A 23,728-nucleotide genomic window follows, 5' to 3' on the forward strand; every position below is an offset into this window, starting at 1 on the left:
ATTTGATATTTTACGGTAATGTGTTAATAATTTCACACATAAGTCGCTCCAGAGTATAAGTCGCACCCCCGGCTAAACTATGAAAAAAAACTGCGACTTATAGTCCGAAAAATACGGTAAACTAAATAAAATATACATTCAAAATGGGAAAAACCCCAAAAAGGATGACTTAAGTTTGAGGTTTTTTTTTAAACAGAATTAGCTAACACACCAAATATAGCCCCATTACATTTATGCTTATAGCATGTTGTTGGTACTAAGCACATTACAGTGATTCAATGTATTTTAAAAATGAACAACATAGAAAAACAACAATTTAGGTAACAACCTCTATATTATCTGAAACATAATGCAGAAAAATAAGTGAAATTATTTTTGGTCTGCAGATGATCTGGATGATGCAACTTCCTGTGGACCGTTTTTAAAAAGTGTTTATGTGTAAGCGTAACAGGAGTGAGTAAAAACCAGGGAAGCAACTAAAATGTGAATTTTATCTTTTTTTTTTTTACATAAAATAAACTTAAAGTATATGTGGGATGAACATTTATTAAGCATCTAATGAAGGATTTCAGTAATTATACTTCATGATAAAGTCTAATTTCAGAAAGTGGGAGCAGGCAACAATTTTTTTTCATCAATGTTTAATGAATTCATTATTAATGCAATTAAATCAATGTGCGGGACACTTTGCTTATATAAAACATTTTTTTTATTGTGGGTTTCTACAATGTATTTTTCTTTTAATCTCCAAAAAGTAAGTGGTTGATTTGGGGAGTGACTGATGTAACTGGTGTTGTGTTCAAGTACGCAGGGACATATGAACATTTGTTTTAGATGCAATCCAAAGAAATATGTTGGATTTCTTTAACAATGCAATTTCAAAACGACAAAATGATCTATGAAATGGCTGGATTACACATCAAATAAAAACTTTTAATCTCCAAAAAGTGACTAATCAATGTTGGTTTTTAGAAGTAATAATATCATATATATGGAAATATACATATATATATATGGAGAAATATAAATATATATATATATGTATGTATATAGTACAGGCCAAAAATTTGGACACACCTTCTCATTCAATGTGTTTTCTTTATTTTCATGACTATTTACATTGTAGATTGTCACTGAAGGCATCAAAACTGTGAATGAACACACGTGGAGTTATGTACTTTACAAAAAAAGGTGAAATAACTGAAAACAGGTTTTATATTCTCTGAAATGGTTTGCACTTCACAGGTGTCATAGTTTTGATGCCTTCAGTGACAATCTACAATGTAAATAGTCATTAAAAAAAAGAAAATGTATTGAAATGAGAAGGTGTGTCCAAACTTTTGGCCTGTACTGTATATATATATATATATATATATATATATATATATATATATATATATATGTATGCCAACTTCGAGAGTGGTGCTGGCTGCAGAGCTGCCAGCTCTGGCTTTTGGCTCAGTGGCCAGCACACTCGCCTCTCACGCTGACGACCAGGGTTTGTGTCTCCATGCGGGATGGGATAAAGGTTAAGAGGCCGATCCACCTGGGTTACATATACATGGATATAAGTATATCTGATATGTATTCTGTGATTATATACTAAATAGTGTCATATCAGGTCATTATTTATTGTATTGTTGATAAATAATAATATTATTATTATGTCTGAGTGATGAGGCAGGAAATGTTTAAGCTGCTGCTTCTTTCTGCTCATTTTCAGACTCACGCCATGTTTCTTTCTTTATTTTATTTTGATATAACTATTGATTATTCAGATCAATATTGTTTCGGAGATACTATTTTGATTGAACCGTGTAGATGGATAGTATTTTTGTTTTTTTGCGTTCAAATTAAGGAATAATTGTATTCTTTTTTTAAATGATGTTTTGGGAGTATACAGTAACTGATGTATCCGGTGCTGTGTTTAAGTGCGCAGGAAATGATGAGGTTTGTTATAATACAACACAAAAAGACAGAAAACTTGGGGATTTATTTAACAACGCAACTTAAAAATGACTAACTAGCTGTCAGTATCGCGTGTCACACACATTGTCCAAGATTGTAAACATGTTTCGTCCTAAAATCAGTATTGTATTGGCGATGCAACAGTTAACTTTAAAAGTGTGGAAAAATGCTGTGTGTTATACGTAAGCGGGATTTGTAGAAGTAAGGGATATGTGCAAAAACACTATTCATTAAACATAAGCTTACAGTGGAGGGTCGGAAAAACATAGGAAAGTTAACAGCCCGTCATCAGGTGTTTAAATGTAAAACTGTGCATTTTAAATCCCCACAGGGCACTAAATTGCTAATTACAGGCAGCGTGCAAGAGCTTGTACACCTACAATTATGTGAAATGTATCATTTGCCTGCTGTAAATGTGACATGTGTGGTTTAAATCCATGCACTCCTCGCTGGGATGGGTGTGGGCCCGGCAAAAAGTGAAGAGTCTGCATTTGCAGTTTGGATGTTAGTTTAAATTCACTTGCTCACGTGCAAAGTGTCCTGGAACTTTGTGCTGGTGTAGAGCACGTGGAAACCTTTTCTACTGACGCTGTCGTCCGAGTGAAATTTCAACAGCAGGGCATCCCCGGCGGAGTAGATTTCCTCTGGAGTCTGGAGGAGGAGGAGGAAGGAAAAAATAGATGCAGGGATTTTAGCAGGGAGTACAATATTCCTCTCGTACGGTCAAATGAGGACGCCTCATATGGAGCCCTCTGTGCTTTTTGGTTCATACAAACTGCAAAAAGTCAGTGTTCAAAAACAAGAAAAAAAAATACAAAAATGAGGGGTATTGTATTTGAACTAAGCAAAATTATCTGCCAATAGAACAAGAAAATTCAGCTCGTCAAGACTTTCCAAAACAAGTAAAATTAGCTAACCTCAATGAACCCCCAAAATACCTTAAAATTAGGGATGTCCAATAATGGCTTTTTGCCGATATCCGATATGCCGATATTGTCCAACTCTTTAATTACCGATACCGATATCAACCGATACCGATATCAACCGATATATACAGTCGTGGAATTAACACATTATTATGCCTAATTTGGACAACCAGGTATGGTGAAGATAAGGTACTTTTTAAAAAAATGAATCAAATAAAATCAGATAAATAAATTAAAAAAAATTTCTTGAATAAAAAAGAAAGTAAAACAATATAAAAACAGTTACATAGAAACTAGTAATTAATGAAAATTTGTAAAATTAACTGTTAAAGGTTAGTACTATTAGTGGACCAGCAGCACGCACAATCATGTGTGCTTACGGACTGTATCCCTTGCAGACTGTATTGATATATATTGATATATAATGTAGGAACCAGAATATTAATAACAGAAAGAAACAACCCTTTTGTGTGAATGAGTGTGAATGGGGGAGGGAGGTTTTTTGGGTTGGTGCACTAATTGTAAGTGTATCTTGTGTTTTTTATGTGGATTTAATAAAAAAACAAAAAACAAAAAAAAAAACGATACTGATAATAAAAAAACAGATACCGATAATTTCCGATATTACATTTTAACGCATTTATCCGCCGATAATATCGGCAGACCGATATTATCGGACATCTCTACTTAAAATAAGTATATTCTCACTAATCCTATCCAGGAGATCGCAAAAAGCCGCTGCCGGACCAGGGCTCAGAAAATCTGCAGAGACTCTATGATGGCAATACGACTCAAGTAAACAACACCAAGATTTTAAATGTTCCGTTGAAAATATAGAACATTACACACGGGGCTCAAAAACCAATCAAAATTATTTAGTATGACTTTGATGGATTGTCGGCGCATTAAACATAGGAGTATTATTATGGTGTGCGTGTAAGATAAGACATATTATCTGGCGTTTTGTTTCGCAATATTATGCAAAAGCAACTTTTCTTACCTTCTGGTACCTGCTGATCTGTATTTGGGATCTGCATAAATCCTGAAAATTTGCATGCGTCAGCTTTTGTAGTCGATAAGCTTCTTGTTATGGGACATTCATCCTCCGCTGTTGCCATTTCTAATATAAAGTAATGTAAAGTTCTTACTTATATCTGTCAGTAAACTCGCCATGAAAGCGCTAAAACATACCGGTGTAGTGAGTTTACATTATTAATAACATGACTCCTTAAATGCGCCCTATAATCCGGTGCACCTTATATATCAATCAATGTTTACTTATTTAGCCCTAAATCACGAGTGTCTCAAAGGGCTGCACAAGCCACAACGACATCCTGTCATGACCCGTGGCCCGGATCATGTTTTGGTATTTTCGGTTAGTTCCGGACTCCCTCAGTTCCTGTTTTGTGCACCCTTGAGTTTGTTTTAGTTGCCATGGTTGCTTATTGTTTTCACTTGCCTCTGATTGGTGTTAAGCCTGTTCTCACGTCCACTTTCCCACAATATAAACAGCTTGCCTGCCCAATGACATCATAACTGTAGAATGATCGAGGGCGAGTTCTTGGTTTCTTATGTGGGTTTATTGTTAGGCAGTTTCATTAACGTCCTCCCAGCGCGGTAACAACACACAACAACAGCAGTCACGTTTAGTCTACCGTGAAGCAGTTTGTCTGCCGTAAATAGCAATGTTGTGAGACTCTTAAACAGGACAATACTGCCATCTACTGGATAGCCTCCAGAACACTGAAATTCAAGTATTTCTTTTATTTATATGTATAATAAAATAATATATATATATATATATATATATATATATATATATATATATATATATATATATATATATATATATATATATATATATATATACTGTATATATAGCTAGAATTCACTGAAAGTCAAGTATTTCATATATATATATATATATATATATATATATATATATATATATATATATATATGAAATACTTGACTTTCAGTGAATTCTAGCTATATATATATATATATATATATTTATTTTATTATACATATAAATAAAAGAAATACTTGAATTTCAGTGTTCTGGAGGCTATCCAGTAGATGGCAGTATATATTATATATATATATATATATATATATATATATATATATATATATATATATATATATATATATATATATATATATATATATATATATATATATATATGAAATACTTGAGTTGGTGAATTCTATCTTAAATATATTCCCCTCTTAACCACCCCGCCACCCACCCCCCACCCCCCACCTCCCGGTATCGGAGGTCTCAAGGTTGGCAAGTATGGTCGGAGGACCGCCTATGGTGCGCCTACCAGCACTTGCCATGGTTGCTTATTGTTTTCACCTGCCTCTGATTGGTGTTCGGGTACGCTCACCTGTTCCCCGAGGACTAATCAGGGGCAGGTGAAAACAATAAGCAACCATGCTAACTAAAACAAACTCAAGGGGGTGCACAAAACAGGAACTGAGGGAGTCCAGAACTAACCGAAAATACCAAAACATGACACATCCTCGGCTCAGATCCCACATCAGGGCAAGAAAGAACTCAACCCAATGGGATGACAATGAGAAACCTTGGAAAAAAGTTGGAAAATAGACCATTCATCGGCAGTGCGCCCTATGGTCTGGAAAATATGGTACTTTGTGTAAGTTCTTTACTGCTATTTATTTGTTGAACGCTGGACAAATAGTGGGATGGCCTCTATTAGAGTGGAGAGGGAACATTCAAGTATTGTTTACAAAGTGGACATATCTACCCCAGATCCGCAGAATCGTCCCAGCCGTGGGGACTTGACGTCGGCCCCGTCGTAGAGCTCGACGTAGTCGTAGCCGCAGTCAGGCTCCTCCTCCACCTCAAACACCTGGAAGAGGAGCTCCACTCCGTAACCTTTCTCCGCAGAGATGACCCACGCGCAGTCGGAGCCTCCCGGATAGTTGTTGTCTCCAAACTCGGCATGAGAGTACAAATCTTTCGTTTTGACCTCAGCGTGAAGGCTGCCTCCGCATTCTGGAGCCACCACAAAATTAGAGGGTAGAAAGAAGACAGGGAAGAGTGCTTCTTTCCTTCAACCATTTTACGGCCTACTATCATTTTGAATGGAGGTTACCTGCTCTGTACGAGGCCTCAAAGCCTCTCTTTTGCACAGAGTTGTCGGAGAAGAAACGTAGGAACATCGCGTTTGCGCTGGAGACGACCGGAGGAGGCTTCTTTGTGCCGCAGACGTGCCCCAGACTCGAGGCGCGGACATCTGTCCCGTCAAAAATTTCCAAATGGTCGTAAGCGCACTGCATATGAGCCTCCATGTCGATGTCGTTGAACACCTCAGTGGGGGAAAAATAAAGTGTGAGAAAAGCAACTGCTAAACAATAAAATAAAATAAAATGCGTGATTACAAGTTTTATCCGATGACCCGGAGTTGTGGACAGAAGCCAGGTGCAGGCCTTCTTGCTGGGGTACTTCTCGGGCCAGTTGGGGCTGCTAATGGTGCCTGATACGCCGTTAATCATGTGATCACAGCCCGCTGGAAATGTCAGAGCACATTGTAGGGTAAGCAGCACCATTTATCAGCTTTCATTTTAGTAAGTGTACTCTTTTAATACGACCAACTTACTGTTCTTAATATCGGCAGTCCAATAATATCGGGCTGCCGATATTATCGGCCGATAAATGCTTTAAAATGTAATATCGGAAATTATCGGTATCGGTTTCAAAAAGTAAACTTTATGACTAAAACGCCGCTGTACGGAGTGGTACACGGACATAGGGAGAAGTACAGAGCGCCAATAAACCTTAAAGGCACTGCCTTTGCCTGCCGGCCCAGTCACATAATATCTACAGCTTTTGACACACACAAGTGAATGCAATGCATACTTGGTCAATAGCCATACAGGTCACACTGAGGGTAACCGTACAGACAACTTTAACACTGTTACAAATATGCACCACACTGTGAACCCACACAAAACAAGAATGACAAACACATTTCGAGAGAACATCCACACCGTAACACAACATAAACACAACAGAACAAATACCCAGAACCCCTTGCAGCACTAACCCTTCCGGGACACTACAATATACACCGCCCACTACCACCTACCCCTCCCCCCTCCCATGAGGCATGTTAAAAAAAATAATGCACTTTGTGACTTCAATAATAAATATGGCAGTGCCATGTTGGCATTTTTTTTACATAACTTGAGTTGATTTATTTTGGAAAACCTTGTTGCATTGTTTAATGCATCCAGCGGGGCATCACAACAAGATTAGGCATAATAATGTGTTAATTCCACGACTGTATATATCGGTATCGGTTGATATCGGAATCGGTAATTAAGAGTTGGACAATATCGGAATATCGGCAAAAAAGCCATCATCGGACATCTCTTGTTCTTAAGTAAGATTTTAGAAAAATGTTTTTTTAACCAAGTCTAGCTTTGTAAATAGAAAACACATTTTAGAAGGACATCAGTCGGGGTTTAAGATGAATCGCAGTATCGAAAAAGCACTTTTAAAGACTTTAAATGAATGAATAATAATAATGAACGGTGGAATTTAGATAATGAAAATTTCCAATTCTGCTGGATCATATGCATATCGCATGCTTTTGATACAGTAGAGCAGACCTAGGCAAAATACGGCCCGATAGCCACATGCGGCCCGTTATGATTTTCAATCCGGGCCGCCGGACGTTCTACATAATTAGTTTAGACCTTTAACATCAAAACTGTCGCCGCCATTATGATGTGCAGTGCTGTTTTTAAATGACCGTGAGTCTTCATCTATAGAAAGAATTTCAATGGTCGAAATTTGTGCTTTTGGGTGTTATAGGAGTTATTATTTGAGTTTTTTTCTTGGCCTCAGTCTGGACCCCCTCTCCAGGGGCCCAGGTTTAGACCAAATGTTTTTTCTCACCCCCCACCCCACCCTCCCCAGATGTACTTAGTCCATAAGTACACAAACGTGTACTTCATGTTTAGTGACATGCTAATTCTTATTTTTACACTTTTTTCCCCAAATTCCATTGTATGTTATACTCTTCTGACACCACCAGATGGCAGTATAAGTGTCCACATAAGTAGCCATAAGACCCCAATTCAGTAGTGTACACAATTTTGGAAATAAGAGCTAAAAGGTGCTGTCCATGCATGTTGCCACTAAGGCTTTTAGAGCGGGGGTCACCAACCTTTTTGAAACCAAGAGCTACTTCTTGGGTACTGATTAATGCGAAGGGCTACCAGTTTGATACACACTTAAATAAATTGCCAGAAATAGCCAATTTGCTCAATTTACCTTTAACTCTATGTTATTATTAATAATTAATGATATTTACACTTAATTGAACGGTTTAAAAGAGGAGAAAACACGAAAAAAAATGACAATTAAATTTTGAAACAGTTTATCTTCAATTTCGAGTCTTTAAAATTCAAAATTCAACCGAAAAAAAAGAAGAGAAAAACTAGCTAATTCGAATCTTTTTGAAAAAATTAAAAAAACAATTTATGGAACATCATTAGTAATTTTTCCTGATTAAGATTAATTTTAGAATTTTGATGACATGTTTTAAATAGGTTAAAATCCAATCTGCACTTTGTTAGAATATATAACAAATTGGACCAAGCTATATTTCTAACAAAGACAAATCATTATTTCTTCTAGATTTTCCAGAACAAAAACGTAAAAAAAAATTCAAAAGACTTTAAAATAAGATTTAAATTTGATTCTACAGATTTTCTAGATTTTCCAGAATAATTTTTTTGAATTTTAATCATAATAAGTTTGAAGAAATATTTCACAAATATTCTTCGTCGAAAAAACAGAAGCTAAAATGAAGAATTAAATTCAAATGTATTTATTATTCTTTACAATAAAAAAAAAATGTTTTACTTGAACATTGATTTAAATTGTCAGGAAAGAAGAGGAAGGAATTTAAAAGGTAAAAAGGTATATGTGTTTAAAAATCCTAAAATCATTTTTAAGGTTGTATTTTTTCTCTAAAATTGTCTTTCTGAAAGTTATAAGAAGCAAAGTAAAAAATTAATGAATTTATTTAAACAAGTGAAGACCAAGTCTTTAAAATATTTTCTTGGATTTTCAAATTCTATTTGAGTTTTGTCTCTCTTAGAATTAAAAATGTCGGGCAAAGCGAGACCAGCTTGCTGGTAAATAAATAAAATTTAAAAAATAGAGGAAGCTCACTGGTAAGTGCTGCTATTTGAGCTATTTTTAGAACAGGCCAGCGGGCTACTCATCTGGTCCTAACGGGCTACCTTGTGCCCGCGGGCACCGCGTTGGTGACCCCTGTTTTAGAGGATAAATTATTAAGAGACAAGGCATCAGTTTCATGTGTCACGCATCAGTTTTACTGATCATTTCAAACTCCTATTGGATCCTAACTTATTTTCTGTTATTTTCTATTTCCATCCATCCATCCATTTTCTACCGCTTGTCCCTTTCGGGGTCTCGGGGGGCGCTGGAGCCTATCTCAGCTACATTCGGGCGGAAGGCGGGGTACACCCTGGACAAGTCGCCACCTCACCGCAGTATTTTCTATTTCATTTATTGCTATTATCACTACTATTATTCTCACAAATTTATGTTCCAGCTAATTTGTTATTTATATTTTATTTTGTACATATTGTATATTGTAAAATCTGTTTTAGATTACATACATTTTATTTATTCTCCAGTGTGAAAGCCTCCAAGGTGGCGTTTTTCCTCAATTCTCAGTGCCATGCCATGTTTTGTTATTGTCACTAGTGCTGTGTGTGTCTTTTCTTCTTCTATGCGCTGCGACGTGTCTGTGCACGAAGGTGCTGTGAAAATAAATGATGACTTTTGCACTTCTTCACCTTCCTTGCAGTCATGCTTGTTGTCGTGAAGAGCGAAGCCGCTGCGGCACCGGCACTTGTAGCTTCCCATGGTGTTCACACATTCATGCTGGCAACCGGCGTTTTTGTCCGAACACTCGTCCATATCTGCAAAGCAAGATTTTTCAGAGGTGTGTATCGACTAATTTGAACAAGACGACAACACTGGCAGCCATGGTTGACTCTTCACCAAAAAAGAAGTGAGCCTTGAATCCTCTCTTGGACACGGTGTTGTCGGACTTGAATTCGACTCTCATGGTGTTCTGCTGTGAGGTTACAGGGTCGGGTTTCTCCTCGCCGCAGAACTTCCCGTGGAGATTTGCGTCCGCTGTAGCGCCACTGCGCACATCCACATAATCGTATTTACACACCTGATGGAAACACAGTTATCTCATTGAGGAATTGATGCATGAGGTATCAACACACTACTATACTTCCTTGAATGCTGTGATTAACTCCTCTTCAGGGGAGTAGCACCAAATTCTGGGCCCTCATTCACAAGACTACTAAAGGGCCCTACATCCCACTCTAAACCTGACGTCGCCGCCCCATACGGACATACTTTGTATGTTTACATGTAAAAACTACTGTGGACGTACTTTCCACTGTTAGACACAGCACCGGAGCCAAGCGTGTAGGTTTTAACAATGTTTTAATCATCAGATTGTTTTCAGCAAGTTCTCTCTCAAGCAGGACGCGACTTTTCAGCCACGCCCGTAACCTCTCTTCCCCTCTGCTCCCGGCCGCTTACTGTTAAAGACAACAGATGATTAGATTAACACGTACCACCTGTGAAATCCAATCACCTGCCAGCTGTGTCTCGCCATCAGTACCATCGGACAGCGGCGGTGACTTTTCCTCCTGCAAACAGCGCTGACTACACCTCCCCCCACAACTACGTGCTGCTTGAAATGCAGCTTGCATGAAAAAGTCCAACCAGCTTTAGTTTTTTGACATTTTAAAATTGGGATTAACATATCTAGATAAAACCCACTAAATATACACTACCGTTCAAAAGTTTGGGGTCACCCAAACAATATTGTGGAATAGCCTTCATTTCTAAAAACAAGAATAGACTGTCGAGTTTCAGATGAAAGTTCTCTTTTTCTGGCCATTTGAGCGTTTAATTGACCCCACAAATGTGATGCTCCAGAAACTCAATATGCTCAAAGGAAGGTCAGTTTTGTAGCTTCTGTAACGAGCTAAACTGTTTTCAGATGTGTGAACATGATTGCACAAGGATTTTCTAATCATCAATTAGCCTTCTGAGCCAATGAGCAAACACATTGTACCATTAGAACACTGGAGTGATAGTTGCTGGAAATGGGCCTCTATACACCTATGTAGATATTGCACCAAAAACCAGACATTTGCAGCTAGAATAGTCATTTACCACATTAGCAATGTATAGAGTGTATTTCTTTAAAGTTAAGACTAGTTTAAAGTTATCTTCATTGAAAAGTACAGTGCTTTTCCTTCAAAAATAAGGACATTTCAATGTGACCCCAAACTTTTGAACGGTAGTGTGTATATTTTTTCAATGTTAAAATGTTTTTTCTTAGTTTAAAAAAAAAAGGGACTACAGTGCATCCAAAAAGTATTCATAGAGCTTCACTTTCTCCACATTTTGTTATGATACAGCCTTATTCCAAAATAGAATACATTTGTGTCCTCAAAATTCTACAAACAATACCCTATGACAATGTGAAATGTATTTTTATTTTTTAAATTTTGCAAATGTATTAAAAATTTAAAAAAACTGAATAATAACATGTACATAAGTATTCACAGCCTTTGCTCTACTTTGTTGATGCACCTTTGGCAGCAATTACAGCCTCAAGTACCATGAGCTAATGCAACAAAATTTTGTTCTTAAATGTACTGTAAAGTTCAATTTTGAATGACAATAAAAAGGAAGTCTAAGTCTTTTCGAATACGGTGCCACAAGCTTGTCAAGCGCCATCAGGTTGGATGGGAATTGTCGGTTCTCATCCATCGCAGATACTAGCGGCCGAAATGAGTTTCCTCAGAAGGGCGGCTGGCATTTCCCTTAGAGCATACTTGCCAACCTTGAGACCTCCGATATCGGGAGGTGGTGGGTGGGGGTGGGGGTCGTGGTTGGGGTGGGGGGCGTGGCTGGGGCGTGGCTGGGGCGTGGTTAAGGGTGTGGTTAAGAGGAGAGTATATTTACAGCTAGAATACACCAACTCAAGTATTTCATATATATATATATATATATATATATATATATATATATATATATATATATACAGTATATATATATATATATATATGTATGTATGAAATACTTGACTTTCAGTGAATTCTAGCTATATATATATATATATATATATATATATATATATATATATATATATATATATATATATATATATATATATATATATATGTATGTATGAAATACTTGACTTTCAGTGAATTCTAGCTATATATATATATATATATATATTTATTTTTTTATTTTTTTTTTTTATATTTTATTATACATATAAATAAAATAAATACTTGAATTTTAGTGTTCCGGGGGCTATCCAGTAGATGGCAGCATTGTCCTGTTTAACTTCTCCGTTCATGTCTGAGTATATCATTTCGGCCCCCGTGTTCAATGGAGAAGTCTGTTTTACAAAATGTACAGGCAACATAATTACATACCCCTTCCCCTTCGAACTGTCCTGGATGAACTGAAATTCTTGTTTTCATTCGTTTTGGAACTTGCAAGCGTATTTCTTCATCTTGCTCGTCGACGGCGTCGCCATGTCTGTAACTTCCTCGTTCTTCTGCTTCGTTTCCTTGTTGTGTGCGCAGTGTGCACTCTACTGTCTAAAAGCCGTAGATGTTATGACGTCATTGGGCAGGCAAGCTGTTTATATTGTGGAAAAGCGGACGTGAGAACAGGCTGTCCCCACTCAGGTCCGCATTGAGCTGGAGGGGGCGTGGCCTCCAGCTCCGGCTGAATACCGGGAGTTTGTCGGGAGAACATTTCTGCCGGGAAGTTATCGGGAGAGGCGCTGAATACCGGGAGTCTCCCGCTAAAAACGGGAGGGTTGGCAAGTATGCCTTAGAGATAGGGTGAGAGGTTCAGTCACCCGAGAGGGACTCGGAGTAGAGCCGCCGCTCCTTCGCTTGGAAAGGAGCCAGCTTAGGGGGTTCGGGCATCTCGTGCGGATGCCTCACGAGCGTCTCCCTAGGGAGGTCCTCATTGCACGCCCCACTGGGAGGAGACCCCGGGTCAGGCCAAGGACCAGATGGGGGGATTACATCTCCTCTCTGGCCTGGGAACGCTTCGGGATCCCCCAGGAGGAAGTTGCTAATGTTGCTCTGGAGAGGGAAGTCTGGGGGTCTCTGCTGGAGCTGCAGTCCCAATTCCGGATAAGCGGTTGAAGATGGATGGATGGATGGTTCTCATCCAGAATGTCTCTGTACATTGCTGCATTCATCTTAGTCTAGTCAGGGATTTGACCAAGAACCTGATGGTCACTCTGTCAGAGCTACAGCATTCCTTTGTGGAGAGAGGAGAACTTTCCATCTCTGCAGCAATCTACCAATCAGGCCTGTATGGTAGAGTGGCCAGACAGAAGCCATTTCTTCGTAAAAAGTTTGCCAAAATGCACCTGAAAGACTCTCAGAACATGAGAAACAAAATTCTCTGGACTGATGAGACAAAGATTGAGGTCTTTGGCGTGAATGCCAGGTGTCATGTTCGGAGGAAACCAGGCACCACTCATCACCAGACTAATACAGTGAAGCATGGTAGTGGCAGCAGCATTATGGTGTGGGGATGTTTCTCAGTGGAGGGATAGATTTCCTTTTTTTCCACTTTCTCATTCACTCTCATTATGTTAGAATAACTATTTATAAATGATCACACAACTCTTATGCTTAAGGGCCGTTGCTAAAGTTATTATCAATTGTGTTAAAGTAGTACTTCTCCATCTGTGCAAAGAGACGACTTGCAAATCCAAAGATTGGAAGTCGTCTCGTATCAGTGTCTGTGTCCAGGAACGGCCTGCCGACTGCCAAGGCCGAACACCGCCGTGACGCAGACAGAGCAGAGACAGGGCGATATCACGACTGTCAGCACATTTGCATTTTTGTATAATCATATATTGTGTCTGGGGCTGCTGATTACCCCACCTCCTTCAGCAGCAGCTTCACTGATGTAACCAGGGACCTCCCAAATAAATAGAGGAAGCACGTGGGCTGGACTTTAGAGCGTAGTTTGGATCTGTAACTAGAGTATAGCCCGAAAAACATCTCTCCTCAATTGAGCAAAATGTAACTCCGTCTCTGCATGATTCCTTGCTTCTTGTCTGTTTAATAGATGTCATCAGTGTTTGAACCTGACAATTATTAATAAAATCTAAGTTGAAATATACGTATAAGAATGACTTTTCAACCATACTTACATCATTGCCTTCTATATCAAACACATCAAAGACCAGAGTGATGCGGTGCTGGACGGGCGCCACCAGTTGCCACACGCAGTTTTTGTTCGACGGGTATTCCTTAGGCCACCCAGGAGTTGTGAAGGAGCCGTTTAGTTTGGTGATGAAGCCGCCACACGCTGCTGCTGGTTGAAGAAAGGGCTCACTTTAACATTTGTGACGTGTACATTTACACTCATATTCGGTTTAACTTCAAAATTTAATAACTTTAGCATTGTCTGTAATTTTTACAATCTTTATACCGCAGTTTAGTGGTGGTACATGGGCCAGTTTGATACATTTTGTACATTAAAGGTGCTAAAACCAATTCAATTATATGTTAAACTAGTTGTTTTCTTACAAAGCAAATAGTATTACATTTAATTACAGCTGTCAAATTATTAAAAAAAAGAGCGATAAATCATTTATGATCTTTAATTAATTAATATCTTTTTTTTTATCTCACGTAATAAAATGCTGAGAAAAGCCCCCAATTGTCTACTCCAGGCTAAAAACAAAATAACAGTCAACCATATACAAATTAACACACTTTTGGTATGTCTTTAAGTTTATGATGAATATTTTACACTATTTGTAAGATATCATTCATCCTAAAGCAGGGGTGTCTAAACATTTTCTACTGAGGGCTACAAAACGAAAAACCAGATTAGCAGGGGCCATTTTGATATTTTTAATTTTCAAAACCAATACAATGTATAGGTTTTTTTATTCTTTGGGCTCCACTCACTGCAATGAGGTGGCGACTTGTCCAGGGTGTACCCCGCCTTCCGCCCGATTGTAGCTGAGATAGGCTCCAGCGCCCCCCGCGACCCCGAAGGGAATAAGCGGTAGAAAATGGATGGATGGATGGATGGGCTCCCCTCAAGTTTGGTCACAGACACAAGAAATGGTCTCAAGTCAAACAATTGTTCAAATTAAGTCATACGTTAATATTTGTTTTATTTTTTTCTAGATCAACTTCAGGTCCATCTGGCAATATAACGTTTTTTTTTTAAATGTTTTATGCCCTTTTTGTCAAAACCCTGTTTTTTAATGGCAAAAACACAAAATATGCTGCAACAGTTGATAATTGGAGAGAGGCTGTTATTTCTGAAAACTAAAAACAATGTTAGTCTTAAATTTAAAAAAAAAGTTTTCTCTTTAACACAGAGCTCGCTCTGAGCACATGGTCTTTTATCAACAAGTAAATTAGAGCAGCAATAATATTTAGCTTTAATACTGCTGATGAGTTTGTTGTAAACAACACGATGCTTTAGTTTCACACCAACAGCTGAGTAGCATCATTTTAAAGCACAAACATAGGTGGAGGAAGCAGCTGTATGCTGCAACATACTTTAAATGGAGCTACTGGCATCTTGGGGATCCAATAAAAGCAGCTATTATGACAAGATTTTGACGGACACTAACTTAAAATCCTTTAATTTTTTCCAACATTATAAACCAGTGCGCATTATAAACCAGTGCGCCTAATGTACGGAATAATTCTGGTTCTGCTTATCGACCTCGAAGCAATTTTATTTGGTACATGGTGTAATGATAAGTGTGACCAGTAGATGGCAGTCACACATAAGACATACGTGTAGACTGCAATATGACGCCAGTAAACAACACCAAAACTTTAAATGTTCCATTGAAAATAATCTGTACATCACTCAAAAATCTGTCAAGTTGTTTTAGTATGACTTTGAAGCCGCACCGCTTGATGGATTGTCGGCCCATTACGGCTACCGTAGTCAGAGATACAAGTATTACTATGGTATGTGTATAAGGACCGCAAAATGGCACCTATTAGCAGACATATGACCTGGCGTTTTGTTTCATAATATTATGCAAAACCAATTTTTCTTACTTTCTGGTACCTGCTGATGTGTATTTGGGATCTACATAAGTCCTGAAAATTTGCGCACGTCCGCTATTGTAGTCCGTGCCGATACCGTAGTCGATAAGCTTATTTTTTTCACTATCTTCTTGTTATGGGACATTCATTCTTCGCTGTTGCCATTTCTAATATAAATTAGCGTAAAGTTCTAACTTACAGTATATCTCGCTATAGAAGCCCTAAAAATTACTAGTGCAGTGGGTTTACATTATTCACCCACAGAACTTTAGTTATTAGAGAGTTCCGGTCGGACGTTTTTTCCCGGGACACATTTCCGGCGTTGTTGTTGCACTAGTGAGCCGGAAGATGCTACTCCGTTATTGATTGAAGTAAAGTCTGAATGTCATTAAAACAGTTAGCTCCATCTTTTGACACTTCTTCCACTCCCGTCCTTGCACGCTACACCGCTACAACAAAGAACACGCTGTCGAAGGTGAGCTACGTAAATAAGACCGCCCACAAAACGGCGCATCCTGAAAGCGGCTGGAAGATGATCTGTAAAACATCATCCATGCAACATTTTGACCAAAGAACCACCATAAGGAAGTCTTTTACATTTAGAAAAAAAATCATAATAATATGACTCCTTTAATGTGCCCTATAATTTGGTGCGCCTTTTGTATGAAAAAAGACCTGAATAGACCCGCTAATCGGTAGTGCGCCTTAGAATACCGTGCACCCTATGGTCCAGAAAATAGACTCTGCCGTTAATGAAACGGCAGCGATATCTAGAGCTGACATTACGTGTGTTTGCTAAGAAGAGCAGTCCTTACTTTTACAGCTGGACTTGTCAGTGGCCAGTTCATATCCAGGATCACAGGCGCATCTGTAGCTGCCCAGGGTGTTCACGCAATGCTGCTCGCAGCCGCCATCATCAGGTCGGGAGCACTCGTCCATCTCTGGCAAACAATAAAAAGCAGTGGGGTCATACTCGCCAACCTTGAGATCTCCGAATTCCGTATATGGGGGGCGTGGTTTGGGGGGCGTGGTTGCGGGGGCGGGGTTAAGGTCCAGGCAGCATATCCCTTCCCCTTTGAGCTTTTCTGGATGAAATGAAATTATTTTTTCCAAACATTTTGGAACTTGCAAGCGTATTTCTTCTTATTACTCGTCGTCGCCGTGTCTCTTCTTCGTTCTTCTGCTTCGTCTCCTTCTTGTTGTGTGTGCAGTTGTGCCCTGAGCTCCAAAAGCCGTAGATGTTATTGTAGCGTCCCGGAAGAGTTAGTGCTGCAAGGGGTTCTGGGTATTTGCTCTGTTGTGTTTATGTTGTGTTACGGTGCGGATGTTCTCCCGAAATGTGTTTGTCATTGTTGTTTGGTGTGGGTTCACAGTGTGGCGCATATTTGTAACAGTGTTAAAGTTGTTTATACGGTCACCCTCAGTGTGACCTGTATGGCTGTCGACCAAGTATGCTTTGCGTTATCATTAAACCAGTTAAAAGATCATACGACGTGTCAGCATTTCTTGACATCTTCGAGTAAAAACCATTGTTAAACCCGTCCAACGCTATATCATTATGGGACTGGGCTGGTACGCTGTTAATATGGAGGAAAAGCGGACGCCTGGACAGCATGTGGCTGTTAAGGGGTGAAGGTTTCAGGTGAGAGAGGACGTTAAAGGCAGTACCTTTAAGGCACGTCCCCAATATTGTTGTCCGGGTGGAAATCGGGAGAATGGTTGCCCAAGGAGATTTTCGGGTGGGGCACTGAAATTCGGGAGTCTCCCGGGAAAATCGGGATGGTTGGCAATAGGGTTGGGTATCGAGTATCGAGTATCGATTGGAACCGGGACTAACTTTCCGATTCTCCCGGAATCGTTCAAAAGTTTAAATTTCGATTCCTAGTTTCGATACCCAGTCCGCCGACCGGAAAAAAAGAATAAGTCCGCCGACCGGAAGAAGAAGCCGCTAAACACCAACGAAGAAGCGCCCACCGCCGGAAGTGTTAGCATAGCCGAGCCTATGTAGCCGAGCGAGTCAGTCAAGCATGGATAGCGGGCGTCGGCGGTCGAAGTGTGGCTTTATTTTACTAAAAAAAAAGAAATATCGGCGAAATGTAACACGTGCGACAGGACTGTTTCGTGCTTAGGAGGGTGCACGTCGAACATGATGAAGCACCTCCGAGTACAAATAAATGCGCCGACCGTCCTCCTGTGCCTCTTCCTCTGGCTTCGACGCCCAGCCTGGCACCTCGGTGACTGCATTGCAGTCCGAATCCAGTAAGTAAAACGATATATATGCAATAAATAATGTGTTTTGCGCCAACGTCGAGGCAGCTAACAAATTAGCCCGCGTATTTTTTCATAGACAATTTACAACCTGCTAGCCAGGCTCCGCGATGTGCTCAGCGTACTCTGTTCACCGTAGCGGCAATGGGGAAGATGTCGGTGCCACGGACGGAAGAGTGCCACAGAAAGGTCACTGCACACATAGTCAAAAGACTGCATCCCTTTTCAGAGGTGGAATCTCCAACATTTAGGTTAGTTAAGCAATAACGTTAGAGCTAAGCTAATTGATACTGGGCTAAACAGTAACAGCAACATTACATGTTTGTTTATGTTTGCAGGGATATGGTGAAAACTCTCAACCCAAAATACATACCACCTTCCAGGGACTACCTGTCAAACACATTGATCCCGGCATGGTACAAGAAGAATCGGAATCGAGAATCGTCAGGAATCGGAATCGGAATCGTTCAAATTCAAACGATACCCAACCCTAGTTGGCAAGTATGAGTGAGGTTGTTTTGCAGGGCATGTAACAGCTCACCGACCTTTAAAGAAGCTCGCGGAAAACCCGCCCTTGTTGACCGATCCGTCAGACACAAACTTCAGCCAGAGTTGGTTGCTGCTGCTTTTGATGTTGCCGGGTTTGTCGTGGCCGCAGTGGCGGCCAAGCAGCGGGCCGAGGTCCGAGTCGCCGTCCCTCACTTCCACATAGTCGTAAGCGCAGCTGTCGTGACTCTCCAGCTGCAGGAGAAGCAAGGATGCTGAAGTCCGTAAACAGACAGTGAGGTCAAACTACACAAATCTTGTGATTTTACCTCAAACGACTGGAAGACGAGACCTACTTCATAACCCTCTGATACTGTAATCTTCCACACACACATTTTGTTGGCGTGGTAGTCATCAGGGTAATTAGGTGATTGGATCTGACCCCTATCCCGCTCCACCTCTCCTCCACAGACGGCTAGACCGGAGTTAAGGGTGTAAGATAGCGACTTTGTTGCAGATGACGGGTGGGATCACATCAGTACCTTCGTAGGCGGCCGAGAAGCCTTTGCCCACCCAGATGCTGCTGCTCCTGAACTCGATCCAAAGTTGACTGTCACTTGAGGTGATCACGTCCGGCACGGAGTCTCCACAGAAGCGGCCTGACAAGGAATAGACGAGACAGATAAGGAGAGTCAGGCTTTGTATTTCTTGACTAGAAGCTGTAGAGACCTTTCAGAGGAGCCTTTTTCCCGAAGCCGTCTCGGACTTCCACGTGGTCATACCGGCACAGGTGACTACTGGAGAGAGCCATGGATGTGAAATTCAAAACAATCTGGAAAAAAAAAACACGCACATGGGAGAAGGTTTACAGTGCAGGCAAATTGTGAAAAGGAACCATTAGTGGTGTCGGCTACAGTCATGCTAATGTCTGTTTCCCTCTTGTGGAAGTTTGAAGAATTACAGCTGAGTCGTTCATTCAGTGTGATTTTTAAAATCTACATTCACTGACCACATCACTCATAACCTGTACAGGAAGACCAATAAGGAGTCTCATCATTGTTTTATTAATACTTGTGTAATTAGAATTTGATGAATGTTTTAATAGAGCTCTGATAGGTGTACCTAATGGTGTGGCAAATTACAAAACCCAAAACCAGTGCAGTTGGCACGTTGTGTAAATGTAAATGGTAAATAAAAACAGAATTCATTGATTTGCAAAAGCCTTTCCAACCTATATTCAATTGAATGGACTGCAAAGACAAGATATTTAATGTTGGAATTGGGGAACTTTGTTATTTTTTGCAAATATTAGCTCATTTGGAATTTGATACCTGCAACATGTTTCAAAATAGCTGGCACAAGTGGCAAAAAAGAGTGAGAAAGTTGAGGAATGCTCATCAAACACTTATTTGGAACATCTCACAGGTGAACAGGCTAATTGGGAACAGGTGGGTGCCATGATTGGGTATAAAAGCAGCTTCCATGAAATGCACAGTCATGCACAAACAAGGATGGGGCGAGGGTCACCACTTTGTCAACAAATGCCTGAGCAAATTGTCCAACAGTTTAAGAACAACATTTCTCAACCAGCTATTGCAAGGAATTTAGGGATTTCACCATCTACGGTCCGTAATATCATCAAAAGGTTCAGAGAATCTGGAGAAATCACTGCACGTAAGCGGCAAGGCCGAAAACCAACATTAAATGCCTGTGACCTTCAATCCCTCAGACGGTACTGCATCAAAAAGCGACATCAGTGTGTAAAGGATATCACCACATGGGCTCAGGAACACTTCAGAAAACCACTGTCAGTAACTACAGTTTGTCACTACATCTGTAAGTGCAAGTCAAAACTCTACTATGCAAAGCGAAAGCCATTTATCAACAACACCCAGAAACGCCTGAGCTCATCTAACAGAAAACAAAATAATAGTTAAAGAGATGGTTTGACAAAAACAATCTCATTAAAACTAAGATAATGCTATTCACTAACAGTTAGAAAGACAGTTAGACACAAATACAAATAGACGGAGTACACATTGACGAGGTAAAATAAACCTCATATTAAAAGGTGGCAAGAAAATTGAATACAGCAAAATTATTTCCTGGTAGGACTAAATAAGCTTAAATCTGCTTTTTCATACTCCTTTTTGGAAATGTAAATTTGTAAATATGTACCATATACCATATTGTAATTGTATGCATGTTCAAAATAAATTAATACCAAACCAAATCAATTGTTTATTGTTCCCTATTCTTATACATATTTTTATAAATCATATGAAGATGTGCATTTTATATAATCGTTCCATTTTACAAAAATAATGGTTCAATCCATTCATTCAATTGAATAAAATAAATGCAAAAACATACAGTACATTCCTTCGAAAAGTTACAATGTCTGCTGTGTTGCAATGAAATAAAAAAAACAACACACACATTTCCAACTGATGTAATTTTTTAAACCTTTTTACTACGACGCCAAGCGTGTTTTAATTATGACATCTAAATTGAAATTGATTGGAAATCTTCAAATAATTAGTGCTGTCAAATGATGAATTTTTCCGAACAGATTTTTCAAACTTTCGAATTTTGATTGATCTTGATTCTGATCTGAATCTAAATGTGATCTGCGTCTTTCTACTCCTTTTCGGACATGTTGACATGTGAAATTGTAATTGTGTACTATACCATAACATTATTGTATGCATGTTCAAAATAAATGAATACCAATCCTGACTTCACCATATTCTTATATATTTTTTGATAAATCATATGACGATGTGCCTTGTATAACTGTTCCATTTTACAAAAGGAACGGTTCACTGAAATTGTTTTGGTCCCCAAAAAGAATATTACATTCCTGCCCATGATGAGTGTCTGTAAACGAGTGTCCTTTGTATCCTTACAGCCATGCAATGAAGATCACCCTGTTACCTTTTCTCCAGGTGTGACAGAGATCCTCCACACACAATGGTCGTACGCGGAGTAGCCATTGGGGAAATCAGGAGACGAGAAGTTTCCAGAACTGTCCTGCAACGTCTTCCCGCATCCTTCCAACAACAATAAGTTGAATGCGGAAGAGTTTGGACTGACAAAAACAATAAGAGCAAATGAATCATACTTGCACATTTGTAGAGTTTTCGCGCTTGTGCGATGTCTCCTTTGCTGAGCCTGAGCCTCTGTCCGATAGGCGGCCGCGCTCCATTGACATCATAACGAGGTAAGATGGTGTCCAAGTAGACGCTTCTGTGTGAGGGAAATAACAACACTCAGGAAGTTTGCACAAACAAGTTTGCCGATCAGTGGTTTTACACTTTTTTGATGATAGATAGATAGCTAGTTAGCTAGATAGATAGATGGAAAGATGGATTCCTTTATTGTCATTGTAAATAATATATTGTATAGATAGATAGATAGATAGATGGATATATGGATTCCTTTATTGTCATTGTAAATAATATATTGTATTTTCTGAACTATAAGGCGCACTTAAAATCCTTTTTTTCCCCTCAAAACTCGACAGTGCGCCTTATAACCTAATGTACAGAATAATTCTGGTTGTGCTTACCGACCTCCAAGCTATTTTATTTGGTACATGGTGAAATGATAAGTGTGACCAGTAGATGGCAGTCAAACATAAGAGATATGTGTAGACTGCAATATAATGATTCAAGTAAACAACTCCAACATTGTACATGTTCCATTGAAAATATAGAACATCACACACGGCGCTCAAAAATCTAACAAAATGTTTTAGTACGACTTTGGTAAGCTATGAAGCCGCACCGCTAGATGGATTGTACTGTGCGTCAACATACGAGTACTATTATGGTGTGTGTATAAGGTAAGACATATTATCTGGTGTTTCTTTCGCAATATTATGCAAAAGAAACTTTTCTTACCTTCTGGCACCTGCTGATCTGTATTTGGGATCTGCATAAGTCCTGAAAAATTGCGTGCTTCCGCCTTTGTAGTCCGTGTCGACACTATAATCGATAAGCTTATTCTTTTTCTCTATCTTCTTGTTATGGAACATTCATCCTCCACTGTTGCCATTTCTAATATAAAGTAGTGTAAAGTTCTTACTTATATCTATCAGTAAACTCGCCATGAAAGCGCTAAAACATACCGGTGTAGTGAGTTTACATTATTCACCCAAGGAACTTTAGTTATTAGAGAGGTCCGGTCGGATGTTTTTTCACGGGACACATTTCCGGTGAATGAGGAGATGCTGCGCCGTTATTGATTGAAGTAAAGTCTGAATGTCATTAAAACAGTTAGCTCCATCTTTTGACACTTCTTCCACTCCCGTCCTTGCACGCTACACCGCTACAACAAGGATGACGGGGAGACGACGCTGTCGAAGGTGAGCCACGTAAATAAGACCGCCCACAAAACGGCGCATCAGGGAAGCGACTGTCAGAAAGCGGCTTGAAGATGATCTGTAAAACATCATCTATGCAACTTTTTGACCAAAGAACCACCATCACATGTAATGTAGACCACAAGGAAGTGTTTTACATTTAGAAGAAAAAAAAAGGACTCCTTTATGCGCCTTATATATGAAAAAAGATCGAAAATAGACCATTCATCGGCAGTGCGGCTTATAATCCGATGCGCCCTATTGTCCGGAAAATACGGTACAACAACATTCAGTTTAAAGCACAAAGTGAAACCCACAAAAAGTACGTACACAAAATCAACAAACACCAAGAAATAAAAACAATCCCATTTATACACACGTATGGCAAACACATACCGTATTTTTCAGACTATAAGTCGCAGTTTTTTTCATAGTTTGGCCGGGGGTGCGACTTATACTCAGGAGCAACTTATGTGTGAAATTATTAACACATTACCGTAAAATATCAAAAAATATTATTTAG

At 39.4% G+C, this 23,728-nt stretch overlaps 1 protein-coding gene across 3 annotated transcripts in view; it reads right to left on the reverse strand.

The window, feature by feature from the left end:
- Positions 1-1,466: 1,466 nt before the first annotated feature.
- Positions 1,467-23,728, reverse strand: part of LOC133638399 (bone morphogenetic protein 1-like) — a 43,853-nt gene continuing 21,591 nt past the window's right edge. Inside the window, exons 7-20 of one of the 3 annotated variants that reach the window (XM_062030951.1) lie at positions 21,964-22,088; positions 21,777-21,892; positions 19,569-19,671; positions 19,382-19,498; positions 19,169-19,314; positions 18,899-19,094; positions 16,901-17,026; positions 14,210-14,373; positions 9,973-10,153; positions 9,765-9,890; positions 6,306-6,433; positions 6,020-6,233; positions 5,669-5,919; positions 1,467-2,619 (exon numbers count right to left, since the gene is read on the reverse strand). In XM_062030951.1, the coding sequence (XP_061886935.1) occupies positions 2,485-2,619; positions 5,669-5,919; positions 6,020-6,233; positions 6,306-6,433; positions 9,765-9,890; positions 9,973-10,153; positions 14,210-14,373; positions 16,901-17,026; positions 18,899-19,094; positions 19,169-19,314; positions 19,382-19,498; positions 19,569-19,671; positions 21,777-21,892; positions 21,964-22,088 (2,128 nt within the window). In that variant the 3' untranslated portion in view covers positions 1,467-2,484. The remainder of the gene's footprint in view (positions 2,620-5,668; positions 5,920-6,019; positions 6,234-6,305; positions 6,434-9,764; positions 9,891-9,972; positions 10,154-14,209; positions 14,374-16,900; positions 17,027-18,898; positions 19,095-19,168; positions 19,315-19,381; positions 19,499-19,568; positions 19,672-21,776; positions 21,893-21,963; positions 22,089-23,728) is intronic. The other 2 variants (XM_062030953.1, XM_062030952.1) reach the window with 2 other exon arrangements.

This window comes from Entelurus aequoreus, linkage group LG21 (assembly GCF_033978785.1).
Source record: "Entelurus aequoreus isolate RoL-2023_Sb linkage group LG21, RoL_Eaeq_v1.1, whole genome shotgun sequence".
Taxonomy (NCBI): domain Eukaryota; kingdom Metazoa; phylum Chordata; class Actinopteri; order Syngnathiformes; family Syngnathidae; genus Entelurus; species Entelurus aequoreus.